This window comes from Mauremys mutica, chromosome 2, assembly GCF_020497125.1.
Source record: "Mauremys mutica isolate MM-2020 ecotype Southern chromosome 2, ASM2049712v1, whole genome shotgun sequence".
Classification (NCBI taxonomy): Eukaryota; Metazoa; Chordata; order Testudines; family Geoemydidae; genus Mauremys; species Mauremys mutica.
Window position 1 is genome coordinate 131,168,415 of NC_059073.1, and position 12,762 is coordinate 131,181,176.

The 12,762-nt window shown below is 59.7% G+C and overlaps 1 protein-coding gene across 11 annotated transcripts in view; it reads left to right on the forward strand.

Moving 5' to 3' along the window:
• Window positions 1–12,762, forward strand: part of ANK1 (ankyrin 1) — an 88,726-nt gene that overhangs the window by 40,896 nt on the left and 35,068 nt on the right. For all 11 annotated transcript variants that reach the window (XM_045003564.1, XM_045003556.1, XM_045003560.1 and 8 more), the window contains exons 3-11: window positions 1,563–1,661; window positions 6,644–6,742; window positions 7,661–7,759; window positions 7,877–8,062; window positions 8,344–8,442; window positions 9,764–9,862; window positions 10,225–10,323; window positions 10,943–11,140; window positions 11,932–12,030. In XM_045003564.1, coding sequence (XP_044859499.1) covers window positions 1,611–1,661; window positions 6,644–6,742; window positions 7,661–7,759; window positions 7,877–8,062; window positions 8,344–8,442; window positions 9,764–9,862; window positions 10,225–10,323; window positions 10,943–11,140; window positions 11,932–12,030 — 1,029 coding nt within the window. In that variant the 5' untranslated portion in view covers window positions 1,563–1,610. The remainder of the gene's footprint in view (window positions 1–1,562; window positions 1,662–6,643; window positions 6,743–7,660; window positions 7,760–7,876; window positions 8,063–8,343; window positions 8,443–9,763; window positions 9,863–10,224; window positions 10,324–10,942; window positions 11,141–11,931; window positions 12,031–12,762) is intronic.

Here is a 12,762-nt window from a genome sequence, read left to right on the forward strand (position 1 = left end):
ATGGAGCTGCTGATGGCTCCCGGAGTTCATTGAGCCCAATCCTCCATAGCACATGCCCCTCACGGTGCCCACGGCTCCCAAGTAAGCTCCAGCACCAAGCACTAAGTCAGCCTTCATCCTCCGGTGCAAGGTGCTCCCGCAGGGAGAAGACTGCATCAGCAGCTGCTGTGCGGCGTCTCGGCATCGGGCTCTGACAGCAGGGCAAACACTCCCGCTGCTTCCCCTGCTGCAGCGCCTGCCTTGTAAAGACACCCTCTGGGAAGGGGCTCTGGGCAGGACTCCCCAGGGGTAGGGAGGGCTGCTCCCAGCTGAGGCTTTGGAGCCCACAGCTCTGGGTCCAATGTACTGGGAGTGAGCCGGGATTTGTACTGTGCCTAGCCCGAGGGTTCCTGGTCTCTGAGCAGGGCCCCTGGTGCTGCTGCTGTGCATATACTAAGAGCGAATGCCTGGAGGAGTGGAGCATTGTGCTGGCAAAGGGAAAACAGTTGGGGTGCTTGTGTTCACCCTGCAGCAGCCAGTGGCATCCCAGATACCGGGGACCGGGGGGACCTGAGTTGGGGGCGCCCTGCCAGTGCAGGGCCCACCACACATACTGATTGCAGCACCATCTGCAGGGGGAGGGGTGGGCACATGGGGGTGGCATCTGCTCAGAGGCAGCCTCAACGCAGGAGCTTCCTGCCGCAGAAACCCTCTCTCGCAGCAAGAGCCATTGGGCAGGCCCGAGGGTGCTGGCATGGTCTAAGGCAGCGGGAACTGGTGTGAGAGCAGAGTTGAGCCCAATCAGCGTCTGTGCACAAAGCGACCTGGGCAGAGACTTGGACCCTGACGGGCAGCAAGGTGTGTGTGAGCAGAGCAGAGCAGGCAGCGGTCAGAGCACCACCACAAGGCGTTTTTCCCCGCTGGGGCAGTGGGTGTCGCTGGGAGTCCTGGTGCTGGAGTGGCTGGTGGGGGTTTGTGCAAAACCTAGTAGCCTGCTGTGCAGAGCGTTGGCACTGGGGCATTGCTGGAGGAACGATGCTGGGGGTGGTGATGCTGCTGCCAGATGCTGGTGGGTTTGTCTGGCACAGGAGCACTGTGGGTGGGCAGATGGCAGGCACCAAAACACCAGGTGCCAGCGGATTCTCCCCGCTCCATCTGGATGCTGATGTGAGCTGATCTCCTGAGGTAGCAGCTCCTCCTTTATAGCTCTGGGATTCTGATGTCCCTGCTTCGAGAGGAGCAATTCGCAGGGAGAGCAAACTGGCTGGGCACCAGGAACTGCTGAATCGTAGTCCCAGCTCTGAGGCCTCGAGCAAGTTACACCTGCCTCAGTTTCCCTGTCTGTATCATGGGGCAGCGCGATAGATCTGCATTGGGTCTGGGGGAGTTGGTATCTAAAGGCTCAACGCTGTTAGCAGCTGGTGGCTCAGGGCTTCGCTCTGCTCCGTGCAGCCTTGTGGGCTTTGTGTTTGCAGCCCTGTCTCCATGGGCTCCATGGCAGCAGGGTTCCCCCCTGCTGCCCCAAGCTTCTATGAGTGCGTTCCCCAACCTGGCTAACCAGCCCGCCTCTCTGCTCTTTCCAGAACGGGCTGAACGCCCTGCATCTGGCCTCCAAGGAAGGCCATGTGAAGATGGTGGCTGAGCTGCTGCACAAGGAAATAGTTTTAGAAACGACAACCAAGGTAAGGGCTGGCACGGGCGGGAGATGGGGGCTCAGCCCATCCTTTGCTCACATTGTACTTGGGGGAGGCTGGGCTTGTAACAATGGCACTGGGCTGACACTCAGGAGACGTGGGTTCTGTTTCTGTCTCTGCCACAGCTTCTCTCTGCAGCCTTGGGCAGGTTCCTTCCCCTCTCTGCTCTATAAACTGGGGTGGGGGATACTGACCTGCCTCCCGGGGCGCAGGGGCCTTTGTCCATGTCGTGTGTGAAGCACTGCGGGACTCCCAGTTGGATGACAGGGCTAGAGGAATCATAGAATATCAGGGTTGGAAGGGACCTCAGGAGGTCATCTAGTCCAATCTCCTGCTCAAAGCAGGACCAAACCCAACTAAATCATCCCAGCCAGGGCTTTGTCAAGCCAGGCCTTAAAAACCTCTAATGAAGGAGATTCCACTACCTCCCTAGGTAACCCATTCCAGTGCTTCACTACCCTCCTAGTGAAATAGTTTTTCCTAATATCCAACCTAGACCTCCCCACTGCAACTTGAGACCGTTGCTTCTTATTCTGTCATCTTCCACCACTGAGAACAGCTGAGCTCCATCCTCTTTGGAACCCCCCTTCAGGTAGTTGAAGTCTGCTATCAAATCCCCCCTCACTCTTCTCTTCTGCAGACTAAACAAGCACAGTTCCCTCAGCCTCTCCTCATAAGCCACATCCTTTCCCCCTAATAATTTTCATTGCCTTCTGCTGGACTCTCTCCAGTTTGTCCACATCCTTTCTGTAATGGAGGCCCCAAAACTGGCCGCAATATTCCAGATTTGCCTCTCCAGTGCCAAATAGAGGGGAATAATCACTTCCCTCGATCTGCTGGCAATGCTCCTACTAATGCAGCCCAATATGCCGTTAGCCTTCTTGGCAACAAGGGCACATTGTTGACTCATGTCCAGCTTCTCGTCCACTGTAATCCCCAGGTCCTTTTCTGCAGAACTGCTGCTTAGCCAGTCAGTCCCCAGCCTGTAGTGGTGCATGGGATTCTTCCATCCTAAATGCATGACTCTGCACTTGTCCTTGTTGAACCTCATCAGATTTCTTTTAGCCTGATCCTCCAATTTGTCTAGGTCACCCTGGACCCTATCCCTACCCTCCAGCATATCTACCTCTCCCCCCAGTTTAGTGTCATCTAAGAACTTGCTGAGGGTGCAATCCATCCCATCATCCAGATCATTAATGAAGATGTTGAACAAAACTGGCCCCAGGACAGACCCCTGGGGCACTCCGCTTGATACCAGCTGCCAACTAGACATTGAGCGGTTGATCACCACCCGTTGAGCCCAACGATATATCCAACTTTCAGGCCACCTTATAGTCCATTCATCCAATCCATACTTTTTAAACTTGCTGTCAAGAATACTGTGGGAGACCATATCAAAAGCTTTTCTAAAGTCAAGATATATCACGTTCACCACTTTCCTCATATCCGCAGAGCCAGTTATCTCATCATAGAAGGCAATCAGGTTGGTCAGGCATGACTTGCCCTTGATGAATCCATGTTGACTGTTTCTGATCACCTTCCTCTCCTTGAAGTGCTTCAAAATGGATTCCTTGAGGACCCACTCCATGATTTTTCCAGGAACCGAGCTGAGGCTGACCAGTCTGTAATTCCCTGGATTCTCCTTCTTCCCTTTTTTAAAGATGGGCACTATATTTGCCTTTTTCCAATCGTCCAGGACCTCCCCCGATCACCACGAGTTTTCAAAGATAATGGCCAATGGCTCTGCAATCGCATCAGCCAACTCCCTCAGCACCCTCGGATGCATTAGATCCGGCCCCATGGACTTGTGCATGTCCAGCTTTTCTAAATAGTCCTTAACCTGTTCTTTCACCACTGAGGGCTGCTCACCTCCTCCCCATACTGTGTTGCCCAGGACAGCAGTGTGGGAGCTGAACTTGTCTGTGAAGACTGAGGCAAAAAAAGCATTGAGTATTTCAGATTTTTCCACATCATCTGTCACTAGGTTGCCTCCCCCATTCAGTAAGGATCCCACACTTTTCCTGACCTTCTTCTTGTTGCTAACATACCTGCAGAAATCCTTCTTGTTACCCTTCATATCCCTTGCTAACTCCAATTGTGCTTTGGCCATGATTACACCCCTGCATGCTTGAGCAATATTTTTATACTCCTCCATAGGCATCTGTCCAAGTTTCCACTTCTTGTAAGCTTCCTTTTTGTGTTTAAGCTCCCCGAAGATTTCACTGTTAAGCCAAGCTGGTCGCCTGCCATATTTGCTATTCTTTCTACACATTGGGATGGTTTGTTTCTGCAACCTCAATAAGGCTTCTTTAAAATACAGCCAGCTCTCCTGGACTCCTTTCCCCCTCATATTAGCCTCCCAGGGGATCCTGCCCATCTGTTCTCTGAGGGAGTCAAAGTCTGCTTTTCTGAAGTCCAGGCTCCGTATTCTGCTGCTCTCCTTTCTTCCTTGTGTCAGGGTCCTGCACTCGACCATCTCATGGTCACCGCTGCCCAGGTTGCCACCCACTTCTACTTCCCCTACCAATTCCTGCCGAAGGTATGGGGAGGACAGCCCTCCGGCAGCTCCTACCTCGCTACCAGGTCTCTGCTACCTCCTCTTCCCTTTCTCCCCCTGTTCTTTCCCTGCCTGTCTAGTTTCCCCATCCCTCGTTTACGAAGCGACTGGGCAATGGGTGTAATTGGCGGTGCCAGGCACTGCACCCTCTCACCCTGGGAGGATGCACAGCATGTAGGGACTGGCAAACCTGCTCAGGGGCCTGTTCCCCCGCTAGCTCTCTGGGCTCCTCACCTGGCCCTAGAAGCCAAGAGTGGGGGTTGTGACCCCCAGCCTGGCACTGCAGGCATTTCTGGGCCTCTCCCAGCCCTGGCATCACAGCCCTGGTGTGAGCTGGCTGGGAAATGGGGCTGAGGACTAACGTGGTGTCACTTGCACCAATTGACATTCCATGGGAGTGCAAACGTGTGTGCCCTGGACTGGTGAATCACTACCATTGCACACCTGCTGAGAGCCCAGCCAGCCTCGCTTACACGCTGCCATTCACACCAGTTTTCTGAGCAGGGTTAGGGCCCTGCAGCCCTCAGCACAGAGGTCACTACACACCATCCGAGTCTCCCCGCAGACATCAGGGGCTGCTAGTCACACGTGCCTAGTGCTTGCAGAGCTGGGCCCAGCACAATGGGCCCCTGTCCTGATTGGGGCTGCTGGAGGCTCCCTCCTGTCTAATTAGTCAGTAACAGGGCTGAGCTGCTCAGGCCCAGCCTGGGCCAGCCCTGTTCTGTGGCTCTCTGAATAACGAGTCATTGTCGCCTTGCTCACCCGAAAGTCACCGCGGAGGAGAGCAGCGCTCACTCGTGACAGGCAGGACAAAGGCTTTAGCGAGCAGGCTGATGAATGAGCAACCTCCAGCACAGTCTGAAGTGAGCCGGGACTGCGAGGCTGCCTGGCTCTGTGTGCACCACATCACTCACTGCACAGTGTCCGTGGCGTCAGCATTCTGCCCTGTCAGCCAGAGGCAAACGCTGCAGAGGCCTGTGTCTGCATCTCCCTGCCGGCGCAGTCCCAGCATGTTGGGGTTGGGAGGGCGCTGACATCCCTGGCATGAGATCTGCAAAGGGGATGCAGCGCGGCCTGGAGATGGATTGGCTCCTGCTCCTGCTCCCCCTGCTTGGGCTCTGGCAGTTGAGGCCCGTTGAGCCTGACTCAGGGTTTTCTGGCTGCGCTGCCATTGATTTAATGTGGAATACGAAATCTTCCTCCTCCTTGTGCTGAAAAAAAGGATGTGGGCCAAGCATCCCGCGCGCGCTGCATGGAGCCGTCGGGCTGGCTCAGGGGTATCCGCTCCTGAGGGGGCCAGGCCCTGTTCTCCCCTCCCCGCCCCAGTGCTGGGGGGCTGGGCCCTGCCTGCTCCAGTACTCGCTCCTAGCCACGACTGGCTCTGTCCGCTGACTTGGGGCCCTCTTGCCTTTCCTCTGTCACTAGTGGCCAGGCAGGTGGGCTGGCTCCAGTCTCTTGTTCTCTCTTGTTTATTGTCTCCCTTCCTCTGCCTCCTTTCCCTCCCTGCATCGCCTTCCTCCCTCCCTGCGCTCTCTGTCCCTGCCTCACACCTTTGCCTCTTTGCTTTTGTGTTCCACTCCCCTGCTGTGGCCTCGCCCCCACACGAGCCCTGTTTCCCCTGCCTGGCGAGGTGCCAGCTGGCCAGATTCAGCAGGGCCCCTCTCGCTGGCCCAGGGACTCGGGCAGACTGTGGGTCTGCAGAGCTGCTCACAGAGCAGATGCAGTCAGGGCGGCGGGAGCAGCTGGGGGGCACAGGGAGAACAGCCTGCCGGGTGAGTTAGCAGGGGGGCAGCCCTGGTCTCAGGCAAGCCCAGCTCTGCAAGGGGCACCTGGGATGGGCGTTCAGCAGCGCCCTGTCCCACACTGATCTTCTCCAGGAAGCAGGGTCTCCACAGCCGCCTGCACACTGTGAAGCCCTCCCAGTCATCCCCTATGTGCCTCTCCAGCATGGAAACAGCCACCAGCCCACGTGGCCCCAGCGTGGCCTCCCGGCTCCCAGGACCAGGGACACACAGACATACATGCTTCGTCCCCCTCCCTGGCACAGAATCCATGCCCATGGCTAGTGCACACAGCCCTCCTGCGTGCACGCTGGGTTTGCCCACCCTGCAGTGCTTGTTTGCAGATTAACTCTCTGTGCCCTCCTCCCCTCCCCTGGGATACGTGTGGAAATGCCGTGGCTCGTCTGTACATGGGGTTTCCACGTGTTGGTTAGGTGTCAGCTAACACATGTTGAATTACACGTTTCCCTGAGTCCAGACTTGGCCTGCGTGGCTAGTGTGCACACCCCTCAGTAGCTCGCACCCGAGAACACCAGCTCCAAGCACACCTACCTGGCTTCCCCATGCCCAGCCGCTCTCAGACCCTGCCCCGTGTGCTGCACCCTGACTCGCCCTGTCCCGCTGTGTTTCAGAAGGGGAACACGGCCCTGCACATCGCGGCCCTGGCGGGACAGGAGGATGTGGTCCGGGAGCTGGTCAACTCTGGGGCAAACGTCAACGCGCAGTCGCAGGTAAAGCAGGCTCTCCGGGTGTTAAACAGCCCCCAGGCAGGTGCGCTGGTCCAGGCTTGGCCCCTGACAGTGCTGGCAGCCATGCCCTAGAGCCCGCCTGCTGCCCAGCCCCGCAGTGCTGACGGCCACTCCTGGGCTGGCTTTTCTCTGCCCGTTTTCCTTTGAACCATTGGCAAGCCTTGTGCCTGAGCAGACATGGTGCCTCTGGCCGGCTGGGGAGGGTTAGAAATGTCATGGTAGGGGGACACGGCCACGCTACCACTGCTGGCCTGCAGCTGTTGCTCCCCTGGAAGGTCAGTAAGAGCTGGAGAGAGAGAGAGAGAGAGAGAAACATCCAGAGCCAGGTTTCCGAGGGCTCAGCCCCCAGCGTACACCCAGCATGCTGAGCGCAGCTCGAACTCGGCCCCGAGTGAGTAGGGGCGGGGATGGGGAAAGCATGTTACCACGCTTCACGCACAGAGCCACCCAGGAACTGTGACAGGGAGATGGCATTGATTTGATCACCTCCCTGTCACTTGTCCCCTGTCTGGTGAGGCACATAGCTTGGCTGTGTCTGCGCAGTGCCCAGCACAACAGGGCCCCGTCTGGAGCCGCTGGGTGCTGCTGAGGTGTGGATATTCACTAGCATTAGCGAGTAGAGACGCTTTCCCATCTTGTACGGACCAAGCACTTGACCCTTTGTTCTCCTCAGAGATCCTATGGCACTTTCTGAAGACTAGGAGTGTTACCCTGGCAGGTTTCCTGGGCCAGGCCCAGCATCCATTCTGCTCCCCAAATGCCATTGGGGTTTCACTCCTCCTCCCACCCCTGCTGTGTTTCACCATGTGGGGTAGGGGTGGCTGCAGGCTTGCAGGGAGCTCTGGGTCCTACAGGGTGAGGAGCAGTCCGTGACGGTCATGCATGGCTCTGTGTTTGCAGAAAGGCTTCACGCCCCTCTACATGGCAGCGCAGGAAAATCACCTGGAAGTCGTCAAATTCCTGCTGGAGAGCGGCGCCAACCAAAATGTAGCCACAGAGGTGAGACCCTGCAGGGGCTAGTGCCCAGAGCCCGTGGCCAGTGCTGCTGTCGGGCTGTCGTATCCTCCACTGGCTCCCCCTTGCTCTGCATCTCACCTCCCTCTCTGTCTCCGGCAGGACGGCTTCACGCCGCTGGCCGTCGCTCTGCAGCAGGGGCATGAAAACGTGGTCGCCCATCTCATCAACTATGGGACGAAGGGGAAGGTTCGTCTTCCCGCCCTGCACATCGCTGCCCGCAACGATGACACCAGAACGGCCGCGGTGCTCCTGCAGAACGACCCCAACGCTGACGTCCTCTCCAAGGTACCGCGGGCTCCCCTGTGAGGGCTGGTGTCAGCCTGGCACTCCCACCGGAAGCCATGCTGCAGCAGCTGCCCAGAGCCCGGCACTCCCGCCCTGCTCCCCTCTCCCCACTGAAGGGTTTGCAAGCCCCATTTCCTCTCAGGCCCTGCGGCCCCAGGCTGGCTCAGAGCGCACTGCAGAGCATGCTGGGGCAGGGAATCAGCTGCAGTCAGGGTCCGAGCCTGTCTGCAGTCGGTTGGTCTGTCTGTGGGGCTGCATTGACCCGCCCTTTCTCTCCCCAGACCGGATTTACCCCCTTGCACATCGCAGCTCACTACGAGAACCTCAACGTGGCCCAGCTCCTGCTGAACCGCGGTGCTAGCGTCAACTTCACCCCACAGGTGGGTCAGAGGCAGCCCAGCGCCGCACGCGCTCCGCAGCGAGGGGCAGGGGCTTGGGGACGTCTCGCTGTGCTGTCGGAATGGCACAATCTGCCTGGAGTCTGCCCGGCTGCTCTGGGGTGTGCGGAGGGCAGAGATCCCGTGGGCGGGGCAGACGGCCGCCTCGCCACGGACTCCTAATGGCAGTCAGCAATTACCACCCCTGCCCACATGGAGCCCGTCCCCTCCCGCCTGTCCCAGCCGCCTTCGCCCAGCTGGAGACCTCCAGCCTCTCTCAGTTCTACTGGCAGCTGCCCCCCCACCTGCATGCGGCACACAAATGACCCGTGTCCTCACGACAAGCGCGTGGCCTGGGGGAGTGGAGCAGGAGCTGACCCACGCCCTGCTGCCTGGGGCCCAGTGAGGACTTGCTGAACTCCCCACAGGGGGCAGAGTTAAGCACACACTGTGTGACTGGAGAACTTTTCATCACACGTGCTCAGCAGTGGCTGGGTTGGGAGGCTTTTCTCTGCGTCAGGCCTGTGCTGCTGTCTGCCAGCTCTGGGGGGCAGTGGGTGCTGACTGCCCCGCACCTCCCCCAGCTCCATAGGGCAGTGGGCACTGACCTGCCCTGCACCTCCCCCTGCTCTGACTGCCTGTCACGGAGTGTGGGGGATACAAGGCCCTGCACCCCCGGCTTCCTGCGATTCACCATGACTCTCAGCCAGCCAGTAAAACAGAAGGTTTATTTAGATGACAGGAACACAGTCCAAGACAGGTCTTGCAGGTACAGATAACAGGACCCCCTCAGTTAGGTCTCTCTTGGGGGTGGGGCAGGGAGGCCAGAGCCCCGTTGGGAGGCCTGAGCCTCATCTGGGCTCCCCTCCATTTCCCCAGCCAGCTCCAAACTGAAACTCCCTCCGGCCATCTCACTCAGCCTCCCCCCTGCTCCTTCCCCAGCCTTTGTCCAGTTTCCCTGGCAGAGGTGTCACCTGGCCTCCAAACCCCTTCCTGGGTTCTCCTGTTACGTGCTCAGGTATCCTCCCTCAAGGAAAGTCTCCCATCCCCAATGCAGACAGTCCCAACAAAACTCCCCTGCAACCTTCTCAGGTCAATACTCCCCACTCAGTATTCAAAGAACACATCAAGAACATTCCCAGTTCGTCACACTGCCCCCGCCCCCCCCGCAAGCTCCATGGGGCAGTGGATGCCGACCTGCCTCCCCCAGCTCCGAGGGGAATGGGTGCTGACTGTCCTCCCTCCAGCTCCGTGGGGCAGTGGGCTCTGACGGCCCGTGGGGTTCCCAGCTCGAAGCTCTCTGATGCTGTTTCTCTGCCCCTAGAACGGGATTACTCCGCTGCATGTGGCCTCCCGCCGGGGCAACGTCATCATGGTGCGGCTGCTGCTGGACCGAGGGGCCCAGATAGAGACAAGGACCAAGGTGAGACTCACCGTGTCCCCAGCTTGTGTTCCCCCCATCCCCACCCCAGTGCGTGCATGGGCCCGAGACACCACCACTTCCCGCCCCCCACCCACCCCTCGCAGACCAGAGCTCTTGTGCGGCGGGAGCCACTGGCCACGTGCGTGCAACGTCCAGACGGGCTGGTGAGTGGGTGTGTCGCTGGGCCCTGGGGCGGGGGCAGCGTGACGGAGATGTGTGGCTGGCTCCCGGAGCGGGCAGGGAGCGTCAGGCTGGCACAAGCCTCCCGTACCGTGTGCTTGATTTCACATCCCTGAGGTCCACAGAGTCTCTCGCCACCCCCCGCCCACCCCGAGGTCCTGACCTCCCTCTCTGTTCTCTAGGACGAGCTGACTCCCCTGCACTGTGCAGCCAGGAATGGACACGTGCGAATCATGGAGATCCTGCTGGACCACGGGGCTCCCATCCAAGCAAAAACCAAGGTGCCTGGCCCTGGCCTGTGGGGCTCTGAGTGTTGCCTCACCTCGGCTCTGCCTCAGAGCCTGGGCCTGCTCCCTGGGCGCTGGGGAAGCGAGGGCCCTGAGCGGCCCATGCTAGCTGGGCACTAGTGGGCAGAGACCTGGGAAGGCCCCACGCATCAGAGGCTCCCTGAGCCATAGTGCATGCATGGGCCTACCCCGGCAGCCTGGAATGGGCTTCTAGCGCTCCGTGGGTGGGGAAGAGCAGCTCTGATTTGATGCACAAGGCAGCGTGGGTGTCCCCGGCCCACACCGAGCAGTGCCCCTCACTCGGCGCCCCTCCTGCTGCCTCCCGGGGCCAGGCCACGAACGTCCCCTGCGGTGGGCTCAAGCTTCTGAGAAAGGTGCAGTCCCCATACTGCAGCCAGCCAGGCAGCAGTGCTGCAGCGTGTTCCCTGGCCCCAGCCCAGCCCCATGCATCCTCTGCCCCATTGCAGGGATCTCAATGCCTGTGCGGGGCCCCCAGCCCCCCTCCCTGCCCTGGGTCTCTGGCAGGGGCCAGATTTCTGCCCCACTGGCCCAGGGGAAGCCCCTGTGTCCTGCCTGACTCTGCCCTAATGCCCAGGCTGTTCCCTGCCCTCAGAACGGCCTGTCGCCCATTCACATGGCGGCTCAGGGAGACCACCTGGACTGCGTGCGGCTGCTGCTGCAGTACAACGCTGAGATCGACGACATCACGCTGGACCACCTCACGCCGCTGCACGTGGCCGCGCACTGCGGGCACCACCGTGTGGCCAAGATGCTGCTGGACAAGGGGGCCAAGCCCAATGCCCGAGCACTGGTGAGCAGCGTGGGCTGGGCAGGGGGCCCGGTGAGAGCTCTGAGGGTCTGACCAGCTGTCATGGAGTCCCCGGGCGATGCTCTGGAACTGCTCCCTACGAAGCCAGGCAGGACTCTGGTGAAGTCTCCTCTCTGTGAGCAGACTGTCTTCAGGGCAAGCAGCTCACACGGCTTCCACCTTCCTGGGTCTGGCCTTGGAGCATTCAGCATCCTGTGCCCCTCCATGCGCTTCCCACAGCGAGTCCACTCTGGCGGGGTCCTGGGGAAGCCACAGGGTCCTGCACCCCCACTTCGCAGTCAGACGTGACTCTCAGCCAGCCAGTAAAACAGAGGTTTATTAGATGACAGGAACACGGGCTAAAACAGAGCTTGTAGGTACAGAGAACCGGACCCCTCGGCTGGGTCCATTTTGGGGGGCAGTGAGCCAGACACCCACGTCTGCACTCACTCCATATCCCCAGCCAGCCCCAAACTGACTCACCCTCCAGCCCCTCCTCCTCTGGGCTTTGTCCCTTTCCCAGGCCAGGAGGCACCTGATCTCTTTGTTCTCCAACACCTTCAGCTGGCATCTTGCAGGGGAGGGACCCAGGCCATCAGTTACCAGGAGACAGAGTGCCGGCCATTCTCTGTGCAGGGGCCTTCTTGGGCTCTGCAACAATCACACACCCTAATCCCCCCGCCTAGATACCTAAGAACTGCATAGGGGACACTGAGGCACCCACACAGTATTCAGAGAAAACATTAAGAACATTCCCACTTCGTCACACCGGCCGCCTCCCTGTCTGTCCGTAGAACGGCTTTACGCCCCTGCACATCGCCTGCAAGAAGAACCACATCCGGGTGATGGAGCTGCTGCTGAAGACCGGTGCCTCCATCGATGCTGTCACGGAGGTACGCCGCCCTGCCCCAGCTGCGGAGACGCACTTGCCTGGGCTGCCCTTCCAGTGTTCAGGGCGCTGCTGCTGGCAAGCCTGCATGCGGCAGGATGGGCCAGCCCGGGGGAGGCTGCGGTCCATGGGGTGGTGGCCCCAGTCCTGCCAGGTGCCTTGCTCTGGTGGCGCTGCCGTCTCTGATGTGGTGAACAGAAAGGCCATGGCCGAGCAGCACCTTGGAGCAGTGCCCCAGGCTCACTGCCCATGGTGGGAGGGAGCAGGGAGCTCTCCTCTGCCACCTTGGCCAGGGGGCCCGGGGAGCTGGACTGGATGGGCTGGACGGCGGCACCTTCCGGATCTGGGAGCCGGGACACCGTTCTCCCTCACCCGCGGCCTGTGATTTGGGCACCAGCATGAGACACCCCAGGGCTTTTGGGCCTGAGGCCTGATCTTGGGGCACGTGGGAAACTCCCCGTCACTGAGCCAAGGTGACGACCCTGGAATGGGCAAGGCCATGGCTGCTGCTTGTGTCAGCAGGGCTTCCCCACGCTCCCGGCAGGGGCTCAGACACCCTCTGCCCAGGCTCTTCCCAGGCCCCAGATACCCCTGCCAGGCCCAGCAAATACACATGAGAGATAAGGAGGGGGGGGCAGGCGTGCGGGCTCCTCCCCCGAGCCCTTTCCTGGGGCTAGCCTGTCTCAGCTGGTACTGATGTCAGTGCTTGGGAAGCAGAGCCCGCCTGGCAGCAGGA